The sequence below is a fragment of the Momordica charantia genome, assembly GCF_013281855.1.
Source record: "Momordica charantia cultivar OHB3-1 chromosome 5 unlocalized genomic scaffold, Mcharantia_2.0 BLBB01000005.1, whole genome shotgun sequence".
Taxonomy (NCBI): Eukaryota; Viridiplantae; Streptophyta; class Magnoliopsida; order Cucurbitales; family Cucurbitaceae; genus Momordica; species Momordica charantia.
The window spans coordinates 1,578,326-1,606,097 of record NW_028275163.1 but is presented as its reverse complement, the minus strand read 5'-3'; the positions used below and the strand labels follow the sequence as shown (position 1 = coordinate 1,606,097).

At 34.1% G+C, this 27,772-nt stretch overlaps 1 protein-coding gene across 3 annotated transcripts; it reads left to right on the top strand.

Annotated features, from left to right (window-relative positions):
• LOC111016007 (TRIGALACTOSYLDIACYLGLYCEROL-like protein) lies at positions 1-27,506 on the top strand. Of its 3 annotated transcripts, none has more exons than XM_088123755.1 (18): positions 1-251; positions 470-677; positions 758-858; positions 4,669-4,758; positions 5,115-5,183; positions 5,442-5,542; positions 9,766-9,855; positions 10,529-10,629; positions 15,119-15,190; positions 15,804-16,026; positions 16,111-16,188; positions 17,319-17,510; positions 22,518-22,583; positions 22,667-24,911; positions 25,598-25,847; positions 26,153-26,540; positions 26,661-26,947; positions 27,062-27,506. In XM_088123755.1, the coding sequence occupies exons 14-18, from the start codon at positions 24,640-24,642 to the stop codon at positions 27,257-27,259; spliced, it is 1,395 nt and encodes a 464-aa protein (XP_087979881.1). In that variant the 5' UTR covers positions 1-251; positions 470-677; positions 758-858; positions 4,669-4,758; positions 5,115-5,183; positions 5,442-5,542; positions 9,766-9,855; positions 10,529-10,629; positions 15,119-15,190; positions 15,804-16,026; positions 16,111-16,188; positions 17,319-17,510; positions 22,518-22,583; positions 22,667-24,639; the 3' UTR covers positions 27,260-27,506. The 3 variants fall into 3 exon arrangements, with proteins under 3 accessions (XP_087979881.1, XP_087979880.1, XP_087979879.1); XM_088123754.1 differs by having other exon boundaries at positions 22,492-22,583; XM_088123753.1 differs by having other exon boundaries at positions 22,393-22,583.
• The last annotated feature ends 266 nt before the right edge of the window (positions 27,507-27,772 follow it).

Below are 27,772 nucleotides of genomic sequence, written 5' to 3'. Positions count from 1 at the left end.
CGCTGCTTCGTTTTACCGTTGCCCAGGATTGCGTCTCTCTTCCTCACCAACTCCGATCTCTTCTTCGCTCTTCCGCGGCCATGGATCGCTCTTCAATGCCTACATCCACGCCGATCCCTCTGTCGGATTCAACCCTCCCCGCGGTGTCTTCGAAAGCCGATTCATTCCGGTGGGGAAGACCATCTCCGACTACGCGCGTGCCGTCATCGACGATCCTCTGAACCTCTACTTTGCCCTCGTCTCTCAACGCTGTATACCTATCCAATCCTTCGATTTCATCTTCAATTACTTCGCTCCGATATGCTTTCTCTATTCCTCCATTCTCATTTTTTAAGGAACACGAAAGAATCCAGATTGTCCCTCTCCTCTCCCTCCTCTCTACTATCCTCTAATTTCAATCGCCAAACCCTGGAGTTAGGGTTTACGGCAAGTTGTTTTTATTTCTAACTTGTTGTTTCTGGTATTGCAGTAGATGGCAATGGTCCAGTGCTTACGAGGAACCACGGCAAAGAAGAGGGTTAGGTATTCCTTTGTGGGCAAGTTGTTACGGCAAGTGGGATAATTTACATTTCCTTTGTGGGCCGTATCCTGAGGCGTTAGGTATTCATTCCATCTCCATGAGATCAAAAGCCGAATCCTCATGGTTCCTCATTGTTCCATCGGTAGTAAATTGGTTGGTATGTTTAATCTGTAGTTAAAGTTGATTTTTCTTAAACAAGTTTTTCGAGAAATGAATTTGAGATTCTATTTGAAACAGAATTTGAGTGAGGAACTTAGAGAAGCAAGAAGGGATTCTTCTACCGGTCCCGCGGGTAAAAACGATACAGAATAACGGTGAACACTTTCACGTTGCAGCATGTAAGTTCTGTTCTTCATATAAATTTGATTGTGTGTATTGCTTTTAAAGCATATAAATGTTTATTTATATAATAATTTCTATATTGAAACCTTTGATCTTTTAGACATGGGAATTTGTTTCGAGACATTGTTTGTTGCCTTTTAATTGCTTATAATATAAGGGTTATTTTTAGAAATTTCAAATATAACCACGACACAGATCAACAACTACAAACTCAGTTAGGATAATTTTGTCGCTAATTTCATATTGACTTTTTCCATGTTTACTTCTCTCTAGTTTGCTTGTGAGGAGTTGGTAGACATTTTTTAATTTTCATGCTCATTACTGTCATCCATGCTTTCTTATTTATTATGCATTAATCATGGGATTATCATAAAAATTGAAACGAAACGATTTCATTGATATCATGATAAAAGGAGGGAAAGATGATTACAAAAAAGACAGAGTGCCCACAGGCGGGTTACAAAATTAAAATTGAGATTATCTTAGAGCTGTTTTAGAAAACTTCCTTATGTAACTATTTCTTTTAGAAAGAGCTCTTAGCTATTTGTATTTTATGAACAAATTACACTTTAAATATTAAACTTGAGACTGCATCATTGATAGCTTCATAACGACTTCTTTACTTTCTCGGTTTCTTTGTTTTCTTCTATTCCCATTCTTTCCTCTAGAACTTAAATTAAAGATCCTTGTGTTTCTTTTTATTGGAACATCTAAAAAGTTATTACTGGTTGTATAAGATGTTTCCAACCATGGTTGTTTAGATTTTGGTTTGTTTCAAAGAGAATTAAAAATCGAGTGGGGTTGCTTTATGGATTTGCCTAAAATAAATTCAGGTTGAACTGAACTTGACTCGCATATTTTAGTCGCCTCAATATAGTAATATTATCCAAACATAATTCTTGTTCAGTATAAGACTTTCAGACATAGTTTGTCATCTAACTGAGTGAACTTTCTACATTTTGAAGATTAGTGGGAGATAGTCTTCAATTTTCTTTATGGAATTCATATTTCTTGGAGAGAGTCAAACTTTCGATGTCTTAAAGATTCTAATGTAACCCCTAGGATGATCTCATATTGAATGGGTTTTTTGTAGGGTATGAAGATTAGCGGAAGATGATCTTCAATTCATAGAAAAAATCCACCCAATTTGAGATCCACCTATAGGTCACATTAGAAATCTTTAACCCATGGAAAATTTGTCTTTAACCAAATAGTATGAATTTCTTAGAGAGTGGATCTTTTATAGAGTTTAATGATTTGTTGGTTATAGTCTTCAATCCCTTATGAAGCTCATATCATTGTGTTGGACACGGTTTTGCCATCGGTTTTAGGTTTATTGCCTAATATTCAGTGGTTTGTCATCTAATTGAGTGAACATTTAGAATTTGAAGGTTAGTGGGAGATAATCTTCCATTCTCTTTATGGAGTCCATATTTTTTTTTCGGTTGGGGAGAGTCAAACTTTCCATGTCTTAAAGATTTTTAATGTAACCCTTAGGATGATCTCATATTGAATGAGTTTTTTGTAGGGTATGAAGATTAGCGGAAGATGATCTTCAATTCATAGAAAAAATCCACCCAATTTGAGATCCACCTATAGGTCACATTAGGAATCTTTAACCCATGGAAAATTTGTCTTTAACCAAATAGTATGAATTTCCTAGAGAGTGGATCTTTTATAGAGTTTAAAGATTTGTTGGTTATAGTCTTCAATCCCTTATGAAGCTCATATCATTGTGTTGGACACGGTTTTGCCATTGGTTTTAGGTTTATTGCCTAATATTCAGTGGTTTGTCATCTAATTGAGTGAACTTTTTAGAATTTGAAGCTTAGTGGGAGATAATCTTCCATTCTCTTTATAGAATCCATATTTTTTGTTGGTTGGGGAGATTCAAACTTTCCATGTCTTAAAGATTTTTAATGTAACCCCTAGGATGATCTCATATTTAATGGGTTTTTTGTAGGGTATGAAGATTAGCGGAAGATGATCTTCAATTCATAGAAAAAATCCACCCAATTTGAGATCCACCTATAGGTCACATTAGGAATCTTTAACCCATGGAAAATTTGTCTTTAACCAAATAGTATGAATTTCCTTGAGAGTGGATCTTTTATAGAGTTTAAAGATTTGTCGGTTATAGTCTTCAATCCCTTGTGAAGCTCATATCGTTGTTTTGGACACGGTTTTGCCATCGGTTTTAGGTTTATTGCCTAATATTCAGTGGTTTGTCATCTAATTGAGTGAACTTTTTAGAATTTGAAGGTTAGTGGGAGATAATCTTCCATTCTCTTTATGGGGTCCATATTTTTTTGTTGGTTGGGGAGAGTCAAACTTTCCATGTCTTAAAGATTTTTAATGTGACCTCTAGGATGATCTCATATTGAATGGGTTTTTTGTTGGGTATGAAGATTAGCGGAAGATGATCTTCAATTCATAGAAAAAATCTACCCAATTTGAGATCCACCTATAGGTCATCACATTAGGAATCTTTAACCGAATAGTATGAATTTTCTGGAGAGAGTGGGTCTTTTATAGGGTTGAAAGATCTGTGGGTATAGTTTTCAATTCCTAATGAAGTTCATGTCATTGGGTTGGACCCTGTTTGGCGATGGGTTTAAAATTTATTGCCTAATCATCAGGAGCTTCAGTTTCCATGTTCGTAATCTCCCTTGTATTCGTATGTGCAAATGCACTTTTTTCTTATCCCAAAATTTTTTTCTCTTATGTTTCAAATAGTGTCCATTTCAATATTTTTCTATTAGTTATGTTTCCATATCAATATTCTTCAATGTCTCAACATTCATATGAGCAGATGCACTTTTTTCTTCCTTCCAAATTCTTTTACCAATTGAAGTTTGGTTACAGTCTTATTTTTATTGGATAAATACAAGGGATATTTGTATATTTTTTTTCTGCTTCGAAGCTACTTAGTCAGTCAGGGTGGCATGTTCTTCATTTCGGTTAAATCTTTTCGTCTTGAGGTAAAAAGATAATGTTATGATATTTCTCTTTTGCAGGCTTTTGGCATATTGATGGTGCCCGTTTGAATTTAGTCCATCTCTCAAAACATTCTTTCTCCAAAATATTTATTTCACTCGGTTAAAGTTATCATTCCAGCCTCTTATCTCCCTTCGAAATTCTGTCCATTTCTTAAATTCTTCTCTTGAAGATTTTTTCTTCTTATTCAACCTTTTTTGTATGATTTTTAAAAGTAATTTTAAAAAATAAAACTTGATTTCTAAATTTATTGTACTTTCAAGTACTTTTCTCCCTAACATTTGAACGCGATTTTAAAAATGATTTTTGGGGCAGTAGATGTGAGGTGAGTTTAGGAAAATTAATTGTCTGGAAATTTTCCTATTTCACCTTATTGCCTGCACTAATTATTTTGATAGTTTTAAATTTTTCTTTATTTGTCAATCTCCTAACATCTTTTCCTTTTGAATTTGTTTCCTCAAACTTTTTTCCAATTCCTTTCCACTTTTTTTATGAATATACTTGCAATTTAAAAAATATTTTAAGAACTATGATTTTCTACAAAAGTTTTGTTTTTTAATCCTCTCTTCTTTTTAACTTTTTTTTTTTTCTGTCTCAACATTTCTTCTATCTATCAACATTTTTACCTCTTTGTCCCTCTAATTTTTTGCAGTCTTCTATTTTTTCCCCAAAACTTGTAGGGGTTCAACAGCACATGGATGAACATATTTTCGAGGAAAAGATATTTTCTATCAGAGCATTATTGTTGGTGGCGATCTAGTAGAATAGCCGTGGATGAGCCTAATTAGGAATTAACTTCTCTTGTGCAGGTCTAGAAAGTTCTGTTGACCTCCTACAAGTTTCTACAATGGAAGGTTCAAAAGCCCATGGATCAAGTATCAACATATTTAGGAAGAAAGGTATTTTCTATTATAGCATTATTGTTGGTGGCACTGGGTTGTGATATTTTTCTGTAATTAGAAGTGGTAGTTTCCAGTAGGGGAGTTTGATCTTTTTCTGCAATTAGAAGTGGTGGTTCCCAGTAGCTTTTTGTTGTATATACTGAGTGTTTGGAGGTTCTTTTTAATTTTTTTAATTTTTATTTTTCATGTTGACAAAATGGGATTTTTACATTTTCGCAATCAGATTTAACATTTGTTTAGTTTTATATGATACGTCTTAGCTTTTAACATTCGGGGAACAAGGTTATTTTGTTCAAATTTACGATTAGTTTAGTTTTATAAGATACGTCTTAGCCTTTAACATTGTGTTTCAGATGAATGATTGTTGAATAAACAAACCTACCAGTGCTTTGTGTTCGGGGAACAAGATTATTTTGTTTGAGGTATGTTGCCATTTTGGGACTTCTTAGAATTGCAAATACTTGGGATGTCAATTAGGCAAATATGGATCAGTATGCAACTCTTCCCAGTTTGTTGTATTCTTTTATCGTTTTCTTTTCTCCTTTTTGAATTAGGCAAATTGGTCGGTATGTTTAATTTCCATGATGCCCATCTTCTTCAGCCATTCTAACCTGTAGTTAAAGTTGATTTTCCTTAAACAAGTTTGTCGAGAAATGAATTTGAGATTCTATTTGAAACAGAATTTGAGTGAGGAACTTATATGAGCAAGAAGGAATTCTTCTACCGGTCTCGCGGGTAAAAAAGATACAGAATAACGGTGAACACTTTCACGTTGCAGCATGTAAGTTCGGTTCTTCATATAAATTTGATTGTGTGTATTGCTTTTAAAGCATATAAATGTTTATTTATATAATAATTTCTATATTGAGACCTTTGATCTTTTAGACATGGGAATTTGCTTTCGAGGCATTGTTTGTTGCCTTTTAATTGCTTATAATATAAGGGTTATTTTTAGAAATTTCAAATATAACCACTACACAGATCAACAACTAAAAACTCAGTTAGGATAATTTTGTCGCTAATTTCATATTGACTTTTTCCATGTTTACTTCTCTCTAGTTTGCTTGTGAGGAGGTGGTAGAAATTTTTTAATTTTTATGCTCATTACTGTCATCCATGCTTTCTTATTTATTATGCATTAATCATGGGATTATCATAAAAATTGAAACGAAACGATTTCATTGATATCATGATAAAAGGAGGGAAAGATGATTACAAAAAAGAAAGAGTGCCCACAGGCGGGTTACAAAATTAAAATTGAGATTATCTTAGAGCTGTTTTAGAAAACTTCCTTATGTAACTGTTTCTTTTAGAAAGAGCTCGTAGCTATATTTTATAAACAAATACACTTTAAATATTAAACTTGAGACTGCATCATTGATAAATTCATAACGACTTCTTTACTTTCTCGGTTTCTTTGTTTTCTTCTATTCCCCTTGTTTCCTCTAGAACTTAAATTAAAGATCCTTGTGTTTCTTTTTATTGGAACATCTAAAAAGTTATTACTGGTTGTATAAGATTTTTCCAACCATGGTTGTTTAGATTTTGGTTTGTTTCAAAGAGAATTAAAACTCGAGTGGGGTTGCTTTATGGATTTGCCTAAAATAAATTCAGGTTGAACTGAACTTGACTCGCATATTTTAGTCGCCTCAATATAGTAATATTGTCCAAACATAATTCTTGTTTAGTATAAGACTTTTCAGACATAGTTTGTTATCTAAATGAGTGAACTTTCTACATTTTGAAGATTAGTGGGAGATAGTCTTCAATTTTCTTTATGGAATTCATATTTCTTGGAGAGAGTCAAACTTTCGATGTCTTAAAGATTTCTAATGTAACCCCTAGGATGATCTCATATTGAATGAGTTTTTGAATGAGTTTTTTGTAGGGTATGAAGATTAACGGAACACTAATCTTCAATTCATAGAAAAAATCGACCCAATTTGAGATCCACCTATAGGTCACATTAGAAATCATTAACCCATGGAAAATTTGTCTTTAACCAAATAGTATGAATTTCTTAGAGAGTGGATCTTTTATAGAGTTTAAAGATTTGTTGGTTATAGTCTTCAATCCCTTATGAAGCTCATATCATTGTGTTGGACACGGTTTTGCCATCGGTTTTAGGTTTATTGCCTAATATTCAGTGGTTTGTCATCTAATTGAGTGAACATTTAGAATTTGAAGGTTAGTGGGAGATAATCTTCCATTCTCTTTATGGAATCCATATTTTTTTTCGGTTGGGTAGAGTCAAACTTTCCATGTCTTAAAGATTTTTAATGTAACCCTTAGGATGATCCCATATTGAATGAGTTTTTTTGTAGGGTATGAAGATTAGCGGGAGATGATCTTCAATTCATAGAAAAAATCCACCCAATTTGAGATCCACCTATAGGTCACATTAGGAATCTTTAACCCATGGAAAATTTGTCTTTAACCAAATAGTATGAATTTCCTAGAGAGTGGATCTTTTATAGAGTTTAAAGATTTGTTGGTTATAGTCTTCAATCCCTTATGAAGCTCATATCATTGTGTTGGACACGGTTTTGCCATTGGTTTTAGGTTTATTGCCTAATATTCAGTGGTTTGTCATCTAATTGAGTGAACTTTTTAGAATTTGAAGGTTCGTGGGAAATAATCTTCCATTCTCTTTATAGAATCCATATTTTTTGTTGGTTGGGGAGAGTCAAACTTTCCATGTCTTAAAGATTTTTAATGTAACCCCTAGGATGATCTCATATTGAATGGGTTTTTTGTAGGGTATGAAGATTAGCGGAAGATGATCTTCAATTCATAGAAAAAATCCACCCAATTTGAGATCCACCTATAGGTCACATTAGGAATCTTTAACTCATGGAAAATTTGTCTTTAACCAAATAGTATGAATTTCCTAGAGAGTGGATCTTTTATAGAGTTTAAAGATTTGTCGGTTATAGTCTTCAATCCCTTGTGAAGCTCATATCATTGTTTTGGACACTCGGTTTTAGGTTTATTGCCTAATATTCAGTGGTTTGTCATCTAATTGAGTGAACTTTTTGGAATTTGAAGGTTAGTGGGAGATAATCTTCCATTCTCTTTATGGGGTCCATATTTTTTTGTTGGTTGGGGAGAGTCAAACTTTCCATGTCTTAAAGATTTTTAATGTAACCTCTAGGATGATCTCATATTGAATGGGTTTTTTGTAGGGTATGAAGATTAGCGGAAGATGATCTGCAATTCATAGAAAAAATCCACCCAATTTGAGATCCACCTATAGGTCACATTAGGAATCTTTAACCCATGGAAAATTTGTCTTTAACCAAATAGTATGAATTTCCTAGAGAGTGGATCTTTTATAGAGTTTAAAGATTTGTCGGTTATAGTCTTCAATCCCCTGTGAAGCTTATATCATTGTGTTGGACACGGTTTTGCCATCGGTTTTAGGTTTATTGCCTAATATTCAGTGGTTTGTCATCTAATTGTGTGAATTTTTTTGAATTTGAAGGTTAGTGGGAGATAATCTTCCATTCTCTTTATGGGATCCATATTTTTTTGTTGTTTGGGGAGAGTCAAACTTTCCATGTCTTAAAGATTTTTAATGTAACCTCTTGGATGATCTCATATTGAATGGGTTTTTTGTAGGGTATGAAGATTAGCGGAAGATGATCTTCAATTCATAGAAAAAATCCACCCAATTTGAGATCCACCTATAGGTCACATTAGGAATCTTTAACCGAATAGTATGATTTTTCTGGAGAGTGGGTCTTTTATAGGGTTTAAAGATCTGTGGGTATAGTTTTCAATTCCTAATGAAGTTCATGTCATTTGGTTGGACCCTGTTTAGCGATGGGTTTAAAATTTATTGCCTAATCATCAGGAGCTTCAGTTTCCATGTTCGTAATCTCCCTTGTATTCGTATGTGCAAATGCACTTTTTTCTTATCCGAAATTTTTTTTCTCTTATGTTTCAAATAGTGTCCATTTCTATATTTTTCTATTAGTTATGTTTCCATATCAGTATTCTTCAATGTCTCAACATTCATACGAGCAGATGCACTTTTTTGTTCCTTCCAAATTCTTTTCCAATTGAAGTTTGGTTACAGTCTTATTTGTATTGGATAAATACAAGGGATATTTGTATATTTATTTTCTGCTTCGAAGCTACTTAGTCAGTCAGGGTAGCATGTTCTTCATTTCGGTTAAATCTTTTCGTCTTGAGGTAAAAAGATAATGTTATGATATTTCTCTCTTGCAGGCTGTTGGCATATTGATGGTGCCCGTTTGAATTTAGTCTATCCCTCAAAACATGCTTTCTCCAAAATATTTATTTCACTCCGTTAAATTTATCATTTCAGCCTCTTTTCTCCCTTCAAAATTTTGTCCATTTCTGAAAATGTTCTCTTGAAGATTTTTTCTTCTTATTCAACTTTTTTTGTATCATTTTTAAAAGTAATTTTAAAAAATAAAACTTGATTTCTATATTTATTGTACTTTCAAGTACTTTTCTCCCTAACATTTGAACGCGATTTTAAAAATGATTTTTGGGGCAGTAGATGTGAGGTGAGTTTAGGAAAATTAATTGTCTGGAAATTTTCCTATTTCACCTTATTGCCTGCACTAATTATTTTGATAGTTTTAAATTTTTCTTTATTTGTCAATCTCCTAACATCTTTTCCTTTTGAATTTGTTTCCTCGAACTTTTTTCCAATTCCTTTCCACTTTTTTTATGAATATACTTGCAATTTAAAAAATATTTTAAGAACTATGATTTTTTTAATCCTCTCTTATTTTTAACTTTTTTTTTTCCTGTCTCAACATTTCTTCTATCTATCAACATTTTTACCTCTTTGTCCCCTAATTTTTTGCACTCTTCTATTTTTTTCCCCAAAACTTGTAGGGTTTCAAAAGCACATGGATGAACATATTTTCGAGGAAAAGATATTTTCTATCAGAGCATCATTGTTGGTGGCGATCCAGTAGAATAGCCATGGATGAGCCTAATTAGGAATTAACTACTCTTGTGCAGGTCTAGAAAGTTCTGTTGACCTCCTACAAGTTTCTACAATGGAAGGTTCAAAAGCCCATGGATCAAGTATCAACATATTTAGGAAGAAAGGTATTTTCTATTATAGCATTATTGTTGGTGGCACTGGGTTGTGATATTTTTCTGTAATTAGAAGTGGTCGTTTCCAGTAGGAGAGTTTGATCTTTTTCTGCAATTAGAAGTGGTGGTTCCCAGTAGCTTTTTGTTTTATATACTGAGTGTTTGGAGCTTCTTTTTAATTTTTATTTTTCATGTTAACAAAATGGGATTTTTACATTTTCGTAATCAGATTTAACATTTGTTTAGTTTTATATGATACGTCTTAGCTTTTAACATTCGGGAACAAGGTTATTTTGTTCAAATTTACGATTAGTTTAGTTTTATAAGATACGTCTTAGCCTTTAACATTGTGTTTCAGATGAATGATTGTTGAATAAACAAACCTACCTGTGCTTTGTGTTTGGGGAACGAGATTATTTTGTTTGAGGTATGTTGCCATTTTGGGACTTCTTAGAATTGCAAATACTTGGGATGTCAATTAGGCAAATATGGATCAGTATTCAACTCTTCCCAGTTTGTTGTATTGTTTTATCGTTTTCTTTTCTCCTTTTTGAATTAGGCAAATTGGTTGGTATGTTTAATTTCCATGATGCCCATCTTCTTCAGCCATTCTAACCTGTAGTTAAAGTTGATTTTCCTTAAACAAGTTTGTCGAGAAATGAATTTGAGATTCTATTTGAAACAGAATTTGAGTGAGGAACTTAGAGGAGCAAGAAGGGATTCTTCTACCGGTCCCGCGGGTAAAAACGATACAGAATAACGGTGAACACTTTCACGTTGCAGCATGTAAGTTCGGTTCTTCATATAAATTTGATTGTGTGTATTGCTTTTAAAGCATATAAATGTTTATTTATATAATAATTTCTATATTGAAACCTTTGATCTTTTAGACATGGGAATTTGCTTTCGAGACATTGTTTGTTGCCTTTTAATTGCTTATAATATAAGGGTTATTTTTAGAAATTTCAAATATAACCACTACACAGATCAACAACTACGAACTCAGTTAGGATAATTTTGTCGCTAATTTCATATTGACTTTTTCCATGTTTACTTCTCTCTAGTTTGCTTGTGAGGAGGTGGTAGAAATTTTTTAATTTTCATGCTCATTACTGTCATCCATGCTTTCTTATTTATTATGCATTAATCATGGGATTATCATAAAAATTGAAATGAAACGATTTCATTGATATCATGATAAAAGAAGGGAAAGATGATTACAAGAAAGAAAGAGTGCCCACAGGAGGGTTACAAAATTAAAATTGAGATTATCTTAGAGCTGTTTTAGAGAACTTCCTTATGTAACTGTTTCTTTTAGAAAGAGCTATTAGCTATTTGTATTTTATGAACAAATTACACTTTAAATATTAAAATTGAGACTGCATCATTGATAGCTTCATAACGACTTCTTTACTTTCTCGGTTTCTTTGTTTTCTTCTATTCCCCTTCTTTCCTCTAGAACTTAAATTAAAGATCCTTTTGTTTCTTTTTATTGGAACATCTAAAAAGTTATTACTGGTTGTATAAGATTTTTCCAACCATGGTTGTTTAGATTTTGGTTTGTTTAAAGAGAATTAAAACTCGAGTCGGGTTGCTTTATGGATTTGCCTAAAATAAATTTAGGTTGAACTGAACTTGACTCGAATATTTTAGTTTCCTCAATATAGTCATATTGTCCAAACATAATTCTTGTTCAGTATAAGATTTTTCAGACATATTTTGTCATCTAAATGAGTGAACTTTCTACATTTTTCAATTTTCTTTATGGAATTCATATTTCTTGGAGAGAGTCAAACTTTCGATGTCTTAAAGATTTTTAATGTAACCCCTAGGATAATCTCATATTGAATGGGTTTTTTGTAGGTATGAAGATTAGCGGAAGATGATCTTCAATTCATAGAAAAAATCCACCCAATTTGAGATCCACCTATAGATCACATTAGGAATCTTTAACCCATGGAAAATTTGTCTTTAACCAAATAGTATGAATTTCCTAGAGAGTGGATCTTTTATAGAGTTTAAAGATTTGTCGGTTATAGTCTTCAATCCCTTGTGAAGCTCATATCATTGTTTTGGACACGGTTTTGCCATCGGTTTTAGGTTTATTGCCTAATATTCAGTGGTTTGTCATCTAATTGAGTGAACTTTTTAGAATTTGAAGGTTAGTGGGAGATAATCTTCCATTATCTTTATGGAATCCATATTTTTTGTTGGTTGGGGAGAGTCAAACTTTCCATGTCTTAAAGATTTTTAATGTAACCCCTATAGGATGATCTCATATTGAATGGGTTTTTTGTAAGGTATGAAGATTAGCGGAAGATGATCTTCAATTTATAGAAAAAATCCACCCAATTTGAGATCCACCTATAGGTCACATTAGGAATCTTTAACCCATGGAAAATTTGTCTTTAACCAAATAGTTATGAATTTCCTAGAGAGTGGATCTTTTATAGAGTTTAAAGATTTGTGGGTTATAGTCTTCAATCCCTTATGTAGCTCATATCATTGTGTTGGACACGGTTTTGCCATCGGTTTTAGGTTTATTGCCTAATATTCAGTGGTTTGTCATCTAATTGAGTGAACTTTTTAGAATTTGAAGATTAGTGGGAGATAGTCTTCCATTCTCTTTATAGAATCCATATTTTTTGTTGGTTGGGGAGAGTCAAACTTTCCATGTCTTAAAGATTTTTAATGTAACTCCTAGGATGATCTCATATTGAATGAGTTTTTTGTAGGGTATGAAGATTAGCGGAAGATGATCTTCAATTCATAGAAAAAATCCACCCAATTTGAGATCCACCTATAGGTCACATTAGGAATCTTTAACCCATGGAAAATTTGTCTTTAACCAAATAGTATGAATTTCCTAGAGAGTGGATCTTTTATAGAGTTTAAAGATTTGTCGGTTATAGTCTTCAGTCCCTTGTGAAGCACATATCATTGTTTTGGACACGGTTTTGCCATCGGTTTTAGGTTTATTGCCTACTATTCAGTGGTTTGTCATCTAATTGAGTGAACTTTTTAGAATTTGAAGGTTAGTGGGAGATAATCTTCCATTCTCTTTATGGAATCCATATTTTTTTTTGGTTGGGGAGAGTTAAACTTTCCATGTCTTAAAGATTTTTAATGTAACCCCTAGGATGATCTCATATTGAATGGGTTTTTTGTAGGGTATGAAGATTAGCGGAAGATGATCTTCAATTCATAGAAAAATCCACCAAATTTGAGATCCACCTATAGGTCACATTTGGAATCTTTAATCCATGGAAAATTCGTCTTTAACCAAATAGTATGAAGTTCCTAGAGAGCGGATCTTTTATAGGGTTTAAAGATTTGTGGGTTATAGTCTTCAATCTCTTATGAAGTTCGTGTCATTGGGTTGGACGCGGTTTTGTCATCGATTTGTGATTTATTTCCTAGTATTCTGTGGTTTGTCATCTAAATGAGTGAACTTTCCAGAGTTTGAAGGTTGGTGGGAGACAACCTTCAATTCTCTTTATGGAATCCATACTTTTTGGAGAGACTAGAGAGTCAAATTTTTCTTGTCTTAAAGATTCATAACGTAACCCCTAGGTTGATCTCATATTGAATGAATTTTTTGTAGGGTATGAAGGTTAGCGGAAGATGATCTTCCATTCATAGAAAAAATCCACCCAATTTGAGATCCACCTCTAGCTTACATTAGGAATTTTTAACCCATGGAAAATTAGTCTTTAACCAAATAGCATGAATTTCCTAGAGAGCGGATCTTTTATAGGGTTTAAAAATTTGTGGGTTATAGTCTTCAATCCCTTGTGAAGTTCTTGTCATTGGGTTGGACGCGACTTTGCCATCCGACTTTGCCATCGATTTATGATTTATTGCCTAATCTTGAGGGGTTTCTTATCTACTTGACTGAACTTTCTATAGTTTTTGAAGGATAGTTAGGGATAATCTTCAATTCTTTTTACATAATCCATACGTTTTGGGGAGAGTCAAAATTTCCATGTCTTAAAGATTTCTAACGTAACCCCTAGGTTGATCTCTTATTGAATGGTCTTTTTGTAGGGTATGAAGATTAGCGGAAGATGATCTTCAATTCATAGAAAAAATTCATCCAATTTGAGATCCACCTATAGTTTACATTAGGAATCTTTAATCCATAAAGTATTTGTCTTTTACCAAATAGTATGAATTTTCTAGAGAGTGGATCTTTTATAGGGTTTAAAGATTTGTGGGTTATAGTCTTCAACCCCTTATGAAGTTCGTGTTATTGTGTTGCACATGGTTTTGCCATCGATTTACGGTTTATTGCCTAATCTTGAGGGGTTTGTTATCTAACTGAGTGAACTTTCTCGAGTTTTTGAAGGATAGTGAGGGATAATGTTCAATTCTTTTTAATGTAATCCACACGTTTTGGAGAGAGTCAAAATTTCCATGTCTTAAAGATTTCTAACGTAACCCCTAGGTTGATCTCTTATTGAATGGGTTTTTTGTAGGGTATGAAGATTAGCGGAAGATGATCTTCAATTCATATAAAAAATCCACCCAATTTGAGATCCACCTATAGGTTACGTAAGGAATCTTTAACCCATAGAATATTTTTCTTTAACCAAATAGTATGAATTTCTCTTTCCAAGAGAGCGGATCTTTTATAGGGTTTGAAGATTTGTAGGATATTGTCTTCAATCCCTTTTGAAGTTCATGGACACGGTTTTGCCATCGATTTATGAATTATTGCCTAATTTTTGTGGTTTGTACACCTTTTTCTTATTTGTAAAATTTTTTCATCATTTTTGTCACCCGAGTCACTTCAACTGGGGCTTTTGTTTGGGAAAAAAATTAGAAAAAATTTAGATGGGAAATACTTTTAAGAATCGCTTGCACGAGGGTTAACCTTTCTCATTTGGGAAGGAGGCCTAAATTTTTTATTACCTCCAAGGAAAGGATTCCACTTTACACGCGATCCTCTTGAGCCCAAGAAGACTGCTCTACTAGGTTGGTATTAACACCTATAAGAGATTTTTTGGAAACATTTGAAGACAGACCAGAACCCATGTAAAAACCTACCTGCATTGTCCTGTCAACAAGTTTATTTTTCTTTGGTATGTTTTAGTTTCCATGTCCATCATCTCCCTAGATTCGTGTTTTCTCTTATGCTTCAAATAGTGTCTAAGATTAATTTTCATTAGGTGTGTTTCCATTTCAATATTCTTCAATATCTCATCATTCATAATAGCGGATGCCCTTTTTTTCTTCCTTCCTAATTTACTTACCAATTGAAGTTTGGTTGCAGTCTTATTTGTATTGGAAATATGAGGGATATTTATGTATAAGATTCTGCTTCGAAGCTACTCAGTCTGTCAAGGTAGCATGTTCTTCATTTTGGTTAAATTTTTTTTTGTCTCAGGTAAAAAGATAATGTTATGGAGTTTCTCTTTTGCATGTTGGGATATTGATGGTGGCCGTTGGAATTTTTGTCCATCCCTCAAATATATTTGCTCCAAAATTTTTATTTCGCTCTCTCAAATTTGCCATTACAGCCTCTTTTCTCCGTTCGAAATTTTGTCCATTTCTTAAACTATTGCTTTAAAGAATTTTTCCTCTTACTGAACTTTTTGTTGTATGATTTTTTAAAAGCTGTTTTTGAAAATAAAACTTGTTTTCTAAATTTATTGTACTTTCAAGTATTTTTTCTCTGTAACATTTGAAAGCAATTTTTAAAATGATTTTTGGAGTAGTAGATGTGAGGTGAGTTTAGGAAAATTAATTGATCGGAAATTTTCCTGTTTCACCTTATTGCCTACACTAATTTTTTTTAAGTTTAATTTTTATTTTCCATGTCGACAAAATGAGATTGATACATTCTCACAATCAAGTTTACCATTAGTAAGTCCCTTTTGGGTCATCTGATAAAAAATTTACCATTACCATTAGTAAGTTTTATATAATATGTCTTAACTTTTAACATTGTGTTTCAGATGGATGATGGTTCAATCAACAAACCTATTGGTGCTTCGTGTACGGTGAACAAGATTATTTTGTTCGAGGACAGTTGTAGTTTGAGGGCTTAGAGAATTGCAAATAATTGGGAGTCAATTAGGCAAATATGGATCAGTATGCTACTCTTCCCCGTATGCTGTATTCTTTTATCGTTTTCATTGCCTGCAAACTTTATTATAAGGTGGTGTGGGACTAACTCAGGTATAGAAGTTATTTTTTATCCCTTCCTCCAGAGAAAAAAGTTTTATACTCTGTTCTTATTGCATTTATGTTTTTCTAACTCAGCTTGCGGGGGAATTCTGCACTGCTTTGACAATGACAGTGATATGAAAAATGCTAGGAATATTGGCAGTGAGTTGGAGGGTATATCATTAGCTTTATTTTCTTCAAATATTGATTAAGGAAAGAGTCGTCGTGATTATTTTTTGAATCCACTTGCAATGATATTTTTCTAGTTGCGTCCACTAAATGACATTTATAAATTCTTGCCATAAAATTTATCATTAGTTTTGTTTTATTGGCATATATGTGATGGTGGATGAGCAAAAAAACCTAGTGTTCAAGGCATGCTGAGAACTTGTTAAAATTGCAAAATATCTAGGAGCCAATTAGGCAAATATGGATCAGTATGAGTTGATTGGGGAACCAACTTTACCTTACCTTGAATTCCATCATGTCATTTCTTCTTCTCTCCACTGTTTATAGGATTGGTAATAGTTACCTGGATGCCATTGGCAATTATATTATCAAGAGGTCTGGCTCTGACTAAGGTGCAGAAGTTACTTTTTCTTTCCTTACTTTTTCAAAATATGATTTTTTGTTTTGTTTTGAGTATCATTACTAGGAGTAGTAGTATTTGCTGAGTTGAAACTATGTTTCATTTCTTTTTTCCATTTATTCCAACATCGATCAAAGAAGGAAAATGATTTTAGAAACTTAAAAAAGTCGTGGTACTAGTTTTCTATTTTTGTACAATTATTTCCATACAATTTCATTTATCCTCTGAAGCATCGTATTTTGTGATTTTTAATTCTTATAATGTTTGTTTATATGATTACTTTTGCTTTCAGTATTATCCTTTCATTACTATTTCAAAACATGATTATTTTTTTGTTTCGATCCTAATCACTATTTCACAATTTAATCGAACTCTTTTTTCTAATTGTCTCATATGCATCGTTGAAAAGTTCTAATCTTTTTTCAGTCCAGCACTATGTATGTTTCTTTCTTGGGGATTGTCGTGCATCACCTATGTCCTAATGGTAGGTTTGATGTAGCCAAAGTTTTCATTTATCTTTGCAGTATATCGAGTTTAACGAACTGACTGTGGAGGGTTTCTTACTAATAAAGAAACCCAATAGTTTAGTGGCAAAAATAGATAAATGACAGACGAAAATCCATAGCAAACTAGCCATTATTTTTTAAAGCAACACATACGCCTGCATGTTCATGATTGCCATTTTATGTTAATGATTGCCTTCTTATTCTTTCAGGAATGCAACTTCCAAGGACAGCATGGAACGTGGAAAGATTATGTTCTTCTGATTGAATTTCTTGAAGTTGATTTGAAGGTGAAGAAGTGATAATACTCTGGCACAAAAATCTATTTTGTTCGATTACTCAGATTAGTGGTTTTTCACAATTCATTGCCCAAAACCTTGTTTTGGTCCCCTTTGCAGACTCTGGTGAGCTCTCAAACTCCTAATTGATTTGGCAAACATGGAAGTTTTACATAATTTATATATATGCATGGAATACCAGTAAGCTCCCTCATTCCTTCCCTATCTCCTCTCTCTTTCTCCTTGTCCTCCCTCCCTCTCTTTTTTCCTCCCTTTCTCTCCCTGCTCCCATCTTTATTTCCCTTTCCCTCTCCCTCTCTTTCTGCCTCTCACTCTACCTCTCCTGCTTCCTCTCTTTCTCCCTCCTCTCTCCTTCCCTCACCCTACCTCTCCTACTTCCTCTATTTCTCCGTCCTCCCTCCTTCCATTCCTGTTATTCGAGTGATAATTGGAGTATTGTGTTTAAATGTTATTTGGTGAGGAGGATTTTTTTTTTTTTTTTGGTTAGAATTGTCCCTTAGTTGTTATGGTTATTATTCAAGGCTTGTATATTAGGTTTTAGATGAGAATGATATGAATATTTTTCTTTCCATTTATTGTTCTAATACCTATCTCCTCTCTCTGTCTCTTATCTTTATTTGTGGTTGGCTTGTTTGTTGATTGCTTGTTTAGTGTTTTCTTTATGTCGAGGTGTCTTGCCAAAATCTCTTCCAATAGCAACCAAGCTATTGAATCCACTTCTCCTCCCTTTCTCTTTCTCTTTCCCTCCTGCTCTTCTTCCTTATCTCCTCTTTCTCTCACTCCTTTTGTCTACCTGTCTGTTAAATTATTATTTTTTGGGGGGATGAGGGGATGGGGTAGGGTTGAGTCTACAGAGTTAGTGTGAAAGGTCTTCATATAGTCCGTAGCTACAATTATTGTTCTTGCTTCTTCATTTGTTGACTGTTTTTGTTATTCTTCATTTGTTGCGAAAGGTCTTCATATAGTTACAGTCTTCTAGCTTCTTGTTGTTACTTCTTTGTAGTTCGTGTTTTTGTTATGTCTCTTGTCCCTCCCTTTTTCCCTATCTCATTTCTCTCTTTCTCGTTGCCCTCCATCCTTCTCTTTTTTCCTCACTTTCTCTCCCCTGCACCGTCCCTTTCTGCCTCTCTCTTGCTCTCCCTCTCTCCCTCCCTCCCTCCCCTCCTTCCACTCCTATTTGTATATTATCTGAAGATTTGTGTTTCAATGTTATTTGATTAGGCGGATCTGTTTTTGTTAGAATGGTTTCTTATTTGGTTACGATTATTATTCAAGGCTTTTATTTGTATTTTTTGTTTTATATGAGAATTATATGAATATTTTTTTTCTCCATTTATTGTTCTAATGCCTATCTCCTCTTTGTCTTTACATTTTTGGTTGGTTTGTTGATTGCTTGTTTAGTGGATTCTTTGTTGATTGCTGGTTTACTAATTTTTATGAAAGTGTTACTTATTTGTAGATTATTATCAATTCTTTCCCTGTCAACTATCTTTGGTTTATCCTTAGCATGGATATCTCCCCCTTTGTTATTTCCTTTCTCTCTCTTTCTCCCTCCCGTTTTTCTCCTCTCACTCTCTCCATCCTTCCTTTCTCCCACCCCCTCTCTCTTTCCTCTCCCTCCCTTCTTCCTGTCTCCTCCTCTCTCTTTCCTCTCCTCTCCCTCCTTCCCCCGTTTCCTTTCCTCTCCTCTCCCTCCTTCCCCGTTTCCTTTCCTCTCTCCCTATCCATCTCTTCCTCCTTTCCTCTCTCCCTCTCCTTTTTCCCTCCCTTCCTATTAATATATAAGGTCTTTATTTTTTGTTTTGGATTAGAAATACGTTAACATTTTTCTCCATTTATCATTCTAGTACACGTTATTATTATTATTTATTGAGCAGTTGGTTTTCATATAGTCTATATAAGGTCTGAATTTTTAGTTTTGGGTTAGAAATACATAATATTTTTCTCCATTTATTGTTCTTTACTTATAGATTGTGAAGGAGTTGTTGTATGTATTATTATGACATTTTAAAACTTGAGCTTGTGTTGAATTGGATGTTGTTATAGTGTAAAATGAGGACATAGCTCTCTCCCTCGTCTCTCCTGCTTTTCCTTCCCCTTTCTCCGTCCCAATTATTGGAGGATTGTGTTCCAATATTATTTGTTATTAATTATATTTGTTTAATTAGATAGATTTAGTTATTATTACTTACAGTGGGCTTATTTCTCCCTTTACTGTTCTGGTACATGTTACAATTATTATTCTTCCCCACCATTTTTTCTCCCCCTTCCTCTGTTTCTCCTTCCTTCCCTCCCTTCCCCGTTTCCTCTTTCTCTCTCCTCGTCTGTCCTCCCTTTCCCATCTTCTACCTCCCTTCCAATGATCCGCCTCTCTGTTTTCCACCCGTTCCTCTTTCTCTCCTTTCCTGCCTCCCTCCCTCCATAATTTACTTATTAATTTTATTTGAATGGGGAGCAGCTACAGGCCTGTTTTTCCTGCTTTTATATTGATATTTTTTCCTTTGATAAACCGAATGTGAAAAATGAGTTGATAGTAGATGAAGATTGACTTTGTCTTGGCTTCTGTCTTATTGTATATTTGGTATGTATTTTCCTCTTTATTTTGTTCAAAATAATGTGAAGGTAATTATATTTATTGAACTATTTCGCAGTTCTGGATGAGAAATACGATCCTCCATTTATTGTCCTAGTTCTTGCTAGCTGTTTTTGTTAATGTGGAGGGTAACTAGATTGATGTAAGGGAGCGTTGTAGTATTATGATGCCATTTTTAATGTTTAGTTTGTTGGAGTTTGATGTTGTTTTGTTGGTACAATATGCTGTTTAATGTGTGAGGGGAGGAAGCACTTTGTTTCTAATGTCTTTTAACTATTATGAAAGCTTGTAGTGAGAAATTTATTTGAGAATGTTTGGATTAGTCTTTGGTTTGACCCTGTACCCAGTCAAACTGAGTATCTTCCAATTCGATTAGGTCGGGTGCCTGCAGGGATTGGGCCCATTACCATCCCTATAATACATAGCCTAGAGAATGATGCAATATTTATTGCGTCTCATTATTTTATTTTTATTAACATTACCTCTTTCTTGTTGTTTGTAGTTTGAATATTGCCTTTAGTTTGAAAGTTGAAAGGAAAAAGAAAATTGAAATTTAGAATATTTTAAAATTAAATTGGAAAACAGGTTTAAAATTGATTTATATTTATTAAACTATTGTTAGCTTCTTTATTTTTGGATGAGGAATGAATCCCTTCCTCACTTAAATGTTTAGGTTTTTGGGTTCATGTTTTGTTTATGGGTGTCTTTTATCTCTTGTGTTCTGGCTGTTTCTATGGTCTCTGTCTAGTTTAGGCTATGGATTAAAGTCTCTGGTCTGGGTACCCAGTCAAATTGGGGATTCTTCGATTCAATTGGATCGAGTATGTCTTCTTTAGGAGTTACAGAACAACGGTGTGTCCTTTTTTAGGCAAAATTAAATTTAATGAAAATATCATGTTTTAACAAATAAAAGTCCAAGGCCCATATAAGCAACCGTATGGGCCTTCTTTACTGAGGTTTGGGCTTTTGCCCATGATCCAATTTTCTGTCATGTCAGTCGTTGTGGAGTATCTTCGTTTTTTAACTCCAACTTTATATGAAATTATGTTATTTTTAAATTTCAATAAATTAATTATATTTCTTTATTACGAGATCATTTTCACGTATATAAAATCTTAAATAAAACTTTATAATTGAATATTTAATTTTTAGACTATCTTACCATTGAAAATTTCATTGAAAAGATCGTAATGATAAAAATCAATAAATCAACAATTAACCATTTTCCATGTTTTAATATTGTGAAATTGTTCTCTTATTGAATAAAAATATTAATAGAAATATTTGATGGATTTTTAATTTCTAATTGTTACAGTAACTGACGCCTTTATGAATAAAATGGAAAACAACCCTAGAATCTCAGTCGGTTAAATTTATTTTTTTTTAACCCCTAAATTTATAGAAGAAGGAGGCATAAGAGACGATAATGTTTAGAAAGGAGAAGGGGGAGGGGAGAGGAGAGGAGGTGAGGGGGTAAGGAAAAAAATAAAAAGAAGTAAGAGGTAGTGGGTTGCGACAAAACAGATAAAAACTATAGCTAGACTATTAAGTTGAAACTATAGCTAGACTATTAAGTTGGAAGAGAAGAATCCAAGATGAAAATTAGGTCTTATTTATTATGAGAGAAAAATTAGGGTTAGAGTTAGGTTTTCTTTTATATATATATATATAAAATTTAAAAATCATATAAAAGATTAACGTGTCCCCAGCATGTTTCAATACGATATGGATTATTTTGGCATTTCCATGTGGTTCCTAATTGCTACAGTTATTTATTTTTTTATTATTATTATATTCTTCTTTTTTTTTTTTTACTATGTGTTAGCTCACCAGCCATGCCCATATTTTATGAAGTTTCAAAATTGTTATTTTTGGTAAAGTTTTTGGCATTACCATATATCAGATAGTAAGATTTAACCCCATTTAAAAACTATTGTATGAGTTTTTTAAAGCTTTTTTGGCAATGTTTTAATTTCTTGTTACTGATTCCTTAAGAAGATAGAATTGCGTGCTTCAACACTCATTGGTTCAAGAATAATAAAGTAATAAAAACATTAATTTTCTATGTAATGTTGAGAAACAAAAATATAAAATAGTTGTTAAATACTTATATTTTTTAATAAAATTGGAAACAAGAAAAAAATAATTAGAAACGTTATTAAATGGGTCCTAGTTATTGATATGTTAACTTTTTATTAGTTTTTTAATGGGCCGAGTGGAACGTATATACAAAGCCCATAAGGTGATCTGTACAAACTCGTAATGTGGGCTTTACAGAACAAATTGGGCTTTAAACAGAAGCCCAAAACGTTAACCGTGTAGCCTGCGTAGCTTGTATCATACGCAAATAATCGTTTCTATAAATAACGAAATCCTCATTGGCTTCTCTTTCAGCATTACCCGCTTACTCTGTTTCTCTGTTTCTCCGTTTCTCGTCAGTCCTCACGTCTCTTCTCCGTTTCAACCTCTAAATCCCAGCCTTTCTCACGCTAGGGTTTCTTTATCGGGATTCGATGCAGTTTTTAAAGTGTAACGTGATCTGATGAGCAAAATTCTGACGCTATTGTGGTTCTTCTGCATTGCAAGTACAGTTCCATCTGTTTTCTTTCGTTGTTTCTCTACCAGGTATTTCATCTTCGATTTTCAGATTCTTTGATTTTTTTGTTAGGTTTTTTATTGTCGCGCACCTTGAAGTTACTGAAGAAGGCTCGTTCACCTTAAAGACGGGATCATCGGATGCTTCTGAATGAATTTGGTTTTGTTTTCTCTGTTTCTGGTTGATTTTCTTCTCTATTTCAATATATGAATTCCAGTTTTCTTTCGCTAGGGTTTTTAATGTTTTTAGGGTTTTCGTATTATGCTTCAATTTGTAATACAATGTGTTCATCTACCTTGCAATATCGTCATTTCATCTCGAATTTTCAGATTCTTTAATATATATTTTTTTAGTTAGGTTTTTATTGTGACTCACTACGCGAAGTTAGTGATGAATGCTTGTGACAGGACTATATGATGTCTCTGAACGGATTTTGAATTGAACGAGATAATACTTTTCGTATCTTGATCAGCTTAGGAAGTCTCTGATCACTGCTAATGCTGTATCGAGCATCTCGAAGTGTGTGCTTTATTGATGATTCTTAATTAGCTGAACTACCGTTGTGATTGCTATTCCCTTCTCTCTTCTTTTGAACTTCAAAACTTGCAGAGGAAAGAGGATCGTATGCATTAACAGTGTTTTTCTTAGAAGTGATAACTGACACTATTGAATATCTTAGCCCACAAAAGCTACAGAATCTTCAAATGACTTTAGTTTTGCTATATTTTCTTTTATGATGAACCCTCTATTCCTTGCAACTTATCTTTCAACTACATAATCATTTGAGCATATTTTTAGTGACATACTTCTGCTCAATATGATCCCAAAATTTCTATTGATGTTTTGCAATCAATTGTTTAATAAAGAACAGGATCAATCGTAGATCCAATTAACCAAGATGAAAGTAGCTTATCTTGTTTCTTTCACCGCAAGTATGTATGATGATACTTTACCTCGCTTTCTATGGATGATTGTTTGGTTTTCAATAACCAGGTACATGCTTTTTTAGTTGACAACATGTAGGTGGATGTTTGAATGTGATTTTGTGGTCGAAGATATTTGATTTACACTCAGAGCATGATGTTATTGTTTGAAGTATTCTACTTTAAAAGGTTTATAAAGAAAATCAAAGAGGTATATATATTTTCTTTTTATCTGATTAGTTCTAAATTTTGTTTCCCACCATTTCTACTTGTCAAGAAAGATTGATGGCTAAAGTTTGATTTCTATTAATAGCCAGCCATCCTTTCAGACCACAATTTTTCTCCAATAGGGTCTATAATTATCACCTATTTTGTCACTAGAAAATGGGTTTTTGGAGTAAAACGGTTTTCATAAATACTATATAATATGATTTCTATTTAATTTTTTTACAATATAAAAAGAAAATTGAGCTGGTTGCAATTCACGAGGTGTAAAGTGACCATTCTTCCTTTGCAAAAAACGAAGTGACTATTCTTGATAAATAGCTTTATTTCAAATTCCTTTGAAAAAGAAAAAAAAAACTTTATTTAAAATCAAAAGTTCAAAATTTCAATACAGTCATCGAGTAAAATTTATCACTAATTTTAAACATTTATGGATGAAATTGAAATAAGATTAAATATAAATAACTAAATTGAAACCATTTAGACAAACGGGAATTAAATGAAAACAAGACAGCTCAAAATATTAAAATATATATTTGACTAATAATAAAAGTAATATAGAGGCATAGCTTAACTAATATATATTCCCAACAAAATATCATCGTAAAATTGAATTTCACCCGAACTAAAAAGAATTGTTACGGAAAAAACATCATTAATTTGAATTTCACCCTAACTAAAAAAAATTGTTATGGAAAAAAATATATATAAATAAAGCCTTTAAAATTAAAACCCTCCAAAAAATGAAAACCCATTAAGGTAACTTCCAAAAAATGCAATTTGCAAGAGGCAGCAAGCAACAGATAAGGGGAGGAGGTGAGAAGGTAAACACAGGCAACTTCTACACCCTCTCCGTCGCAACCTTCAATTCCTTCTGAGTTTCCAAGGTACCCATCAATGGCGTACCTCAGGACCGCCATGGATTCTGCCTTTGGAGATTTGAACCTTTCATCCCCTCAAACCCTCGCCGGCACCGCCAAGGCCGTCCCCGGCGACCCATTCCCCCTCGACGGAGCTCGGGCCAGCCGCACACTGCGGGTTCAGCAAATCTCCCTCCTCGGCAATGGATTTCCCCTCGGCATTATTCCTTCTTACTCGCCCACCGGACACAAGGAGTTAGGTTCATTTTCTCTTCAGTCGCTCTTGCTCAAGTTGCCTGCCGCTGATTGGTAACAACCAAAACCTCATTCTTCTTCGTCTTTTCCGTCTGCGATTATGTGAATTCTTTTGCTACTGAGAAAATTTCTGTATATGTGTGGTTGTCGGAGTTTACTCTTGGTTTAGTTGCTGGAATAATCAACTACACGAAAAACGTCTCGAAATTGAGAAATGAACTCAGCCTCATAGCCTCATTTGGTATTTGCATTCATAACTGAGTTTGTGATCATAAATTCATAGGTTACGGTAGACACTTTTATCGCATGCTACAGTGTCTTTTACGGTCTGTCTTTGATAGTGTTGATTCCTGCTGTTTTCAGTGCTTCATTTTCTCATCCAGTTCCATATGATATGATACATGCTACAAATCCCTTTTATATTTAGTTTTTTCTTGTTTGAAATTTTCTTGACTCCCTTAATTATCTCTACCTTTTTCACCACAATTCGTCAACTTGTATACTCAAGTCATTATTCTACTATGAATCTCAGTTTATCAACTGATGCTGAACATGTACATATGGTCTAGTGTTGGGATTTTCACACAAAATTGTGGTTTGGCCATCTTGTGCATTCTAGCTTGTTGTTTTTGAAGGAAAAAATGCCCAACACGGGCATATTTACCTCTGATATTGCTTAGATTGCAATTTGTTTCACAAATCTCACGTGTACCATCTAATGGGAATCTTTACACCTATAGGTGGGTTGGGTTAGTCGGCCAATTCCGTCCGAAGAAACTGATATCTTCTATAAAAGCCGAACTTTCTGCTGTAGATAGCCTTGAGCTCCCTGTCTTGAAAGATGTTGCTCTACAGTTTCTGGACAAGTCACTCTATACATATGGTTTATGCTCTCAGTTTTCTCCTAGTCCCTTTTCGTCTCTATTTTTCAGCACTGAAGAGCATGGTGAGAAGAAGGGACGTCGCCACAAAGCAATGTTTTATCACAAGGTGAGCATTGTAGTTTTCCAACTTTCTGAGTTACATTAAATGATAATTAAATGAGAACTATCTGAGCAATCGGCACGGTAAAAGCACCATTTTGCGTATGTATTTTCATTACAACTCAGGAGGACCGATATTGGGTATGTATTTTGCAACTGTAGGCCAAGTTACATGTCTGAAGTTCTTAAGCTTCAATTTTTTTTAATATTTAGCCTTTTCGAACTTCATTTTAAGGTATATATTGTTACACAACAGACATGTATGTTGCTTGACTCCAAAAGATTGAACCATTTGTTAACTAATATCTGCAGCTTCCAAATCATGACATTTTTCTGGAAGCAGCTTGGCCTGAGCTCTTCCTTGATCATAAAGGGCAATATTGGGATGTACCCGAGTCTATATCTTTGGATCTTTCATCTCTCAAGTCAGAATCTGGTTTGCGATACCGAGCTGGGCTGCATAAGAATGGTGGCCTTCCCCGGGCTCTTAGTCCTACCAATGGCGACAACCCACCTCTTGCTCTCATGCCTGGATTATGTGCAAAGGCTGCATTCTCTTTTGAAAAGAACAGGTACCTTTGGAGGGTACAAGAACGGAAGGAAGACATGATGGAGAAGACGGACAAGGGGGAACAGTCTTGGAGGTCATCATACGATGTGCGTCTTAAAGAACCTCATGCAGCCATATCTGGAATTGTTGGTAAGTCTGCAGCCTTCTAAATTTGGCTTGCATTCCCCCCTCCTGGGTGTAGCCATTGGAAAATTTTATTTTAAAGATTTATTTTTGCTGCTTGTCTCTTACCAATTATTTGCATATCAGGTGGCACCTTTAGCACCTGGTTCAGAGGCAGCGGCACGATTGGGTCCAATGGAGATGGAAACAAAAGAAGTCCACTGAACGCTGATCTTTTTGGCTCAATTTGCTATACTTTCCAACAAGGGAGATTTAGAAAGCAATTTGGTGACCTTACAAGGATAGATGCTCGGTTAGACATTTCGTCGGCTTCAGGGTTTGCCAAAAGAGTTTTTAATTGTTTCAAGAGATCCATTGATGATCTAGAGCGATCGAAATCTTCCCCCCGTCTCAATTTGATCTTTCAACAGCAGGTAATGTTTGTTATGCATCATAGAAAAAATCAGCTCATAAACTAAACTCAAGATGAGTTTGTTTATTTATTTAAAAAATACATGAAGATGACAAGAAGAATGTGTCATTTGCAGGTTGCTGGCCCGATTGTCTTCCGTGTAGATTCCAGCCTTATGCTCGATCCTCCCTCTGGCCAGTACCGTCCCCATGTCGAGGACACAATATACAGCCTGAATTATTCATTTAGGCTTCTTAAATCAGGCAAAGCCGTTTTCTGGTATTCTCCCAAAAGGAAAGAGGGGATGGTCGAGTTGCGCCTGTTTGAGTTTTGATAAACGTGGTTTTAGTTCGGTCGATGCATTCGATTCTTACCTCTTTGACAACGAAAATTGACTGCATAGAGTTAGTTATAGCACTTGAGGCCTTTCTTTCCCATCTATTTAGTGTTGCAATACTTGTTTTATGACACACAGCTTCGGCTTTAAACAGTTGTTGCTCAAAAAATTAAGGGCACTGATGATGAATATGTAGTTATTTATCTTTGAATCATTGAACATTGTTCCAAATTTTCTGCTTCAATCTCATTGCATCAGGATCTTTCTGCATTGCAGCATCAGAAATGTCGTTTGCAGCTCCTTGCAGACTCGAGTCCTCTCGAAACCGAACGTTTTTTTCTTTTAAATGATTCAGTTAGCACCTTGACTCTGATATTCTGTGAAGAATGGAAAATTTAATTTTGCCTTTTGCTGCCATCACCAGTTTATGCCATGCAGATGTTCTTGATCTTGTTCGTTCGAGTAATTTACGGTCGATCGATATGCAGACATCGATCTATAGGTTCGATT

What these genes read in the sequence shown, in the direction of transcription:
- LOC111016007 (XM_088123755.1), top strand. Translation starts at nt 24,640, where the DNA reads ATGGCGTACCTCAGGACCGCCATGGATTCTGCCTTTGGAGATTTGAAC. An exon ending in AAGTTGCCTGCCGCTGATTG is followed by an intron (nt 24,912 to 25,597) that starts GTAACAACCAAA and finishes TTACACCTATAG; the next exon opens with GTGGGTTGGGTTAGTCGGCC. An exon ending in AGCCATATCTGGAATTGTTG is followed by an intron (nt 26,541 to 26,660) that starts GTAAGTCTGCAG and finishes TTTGCATATCAG; the next exon opens with GTGGCACCTTTAGCACCTGG.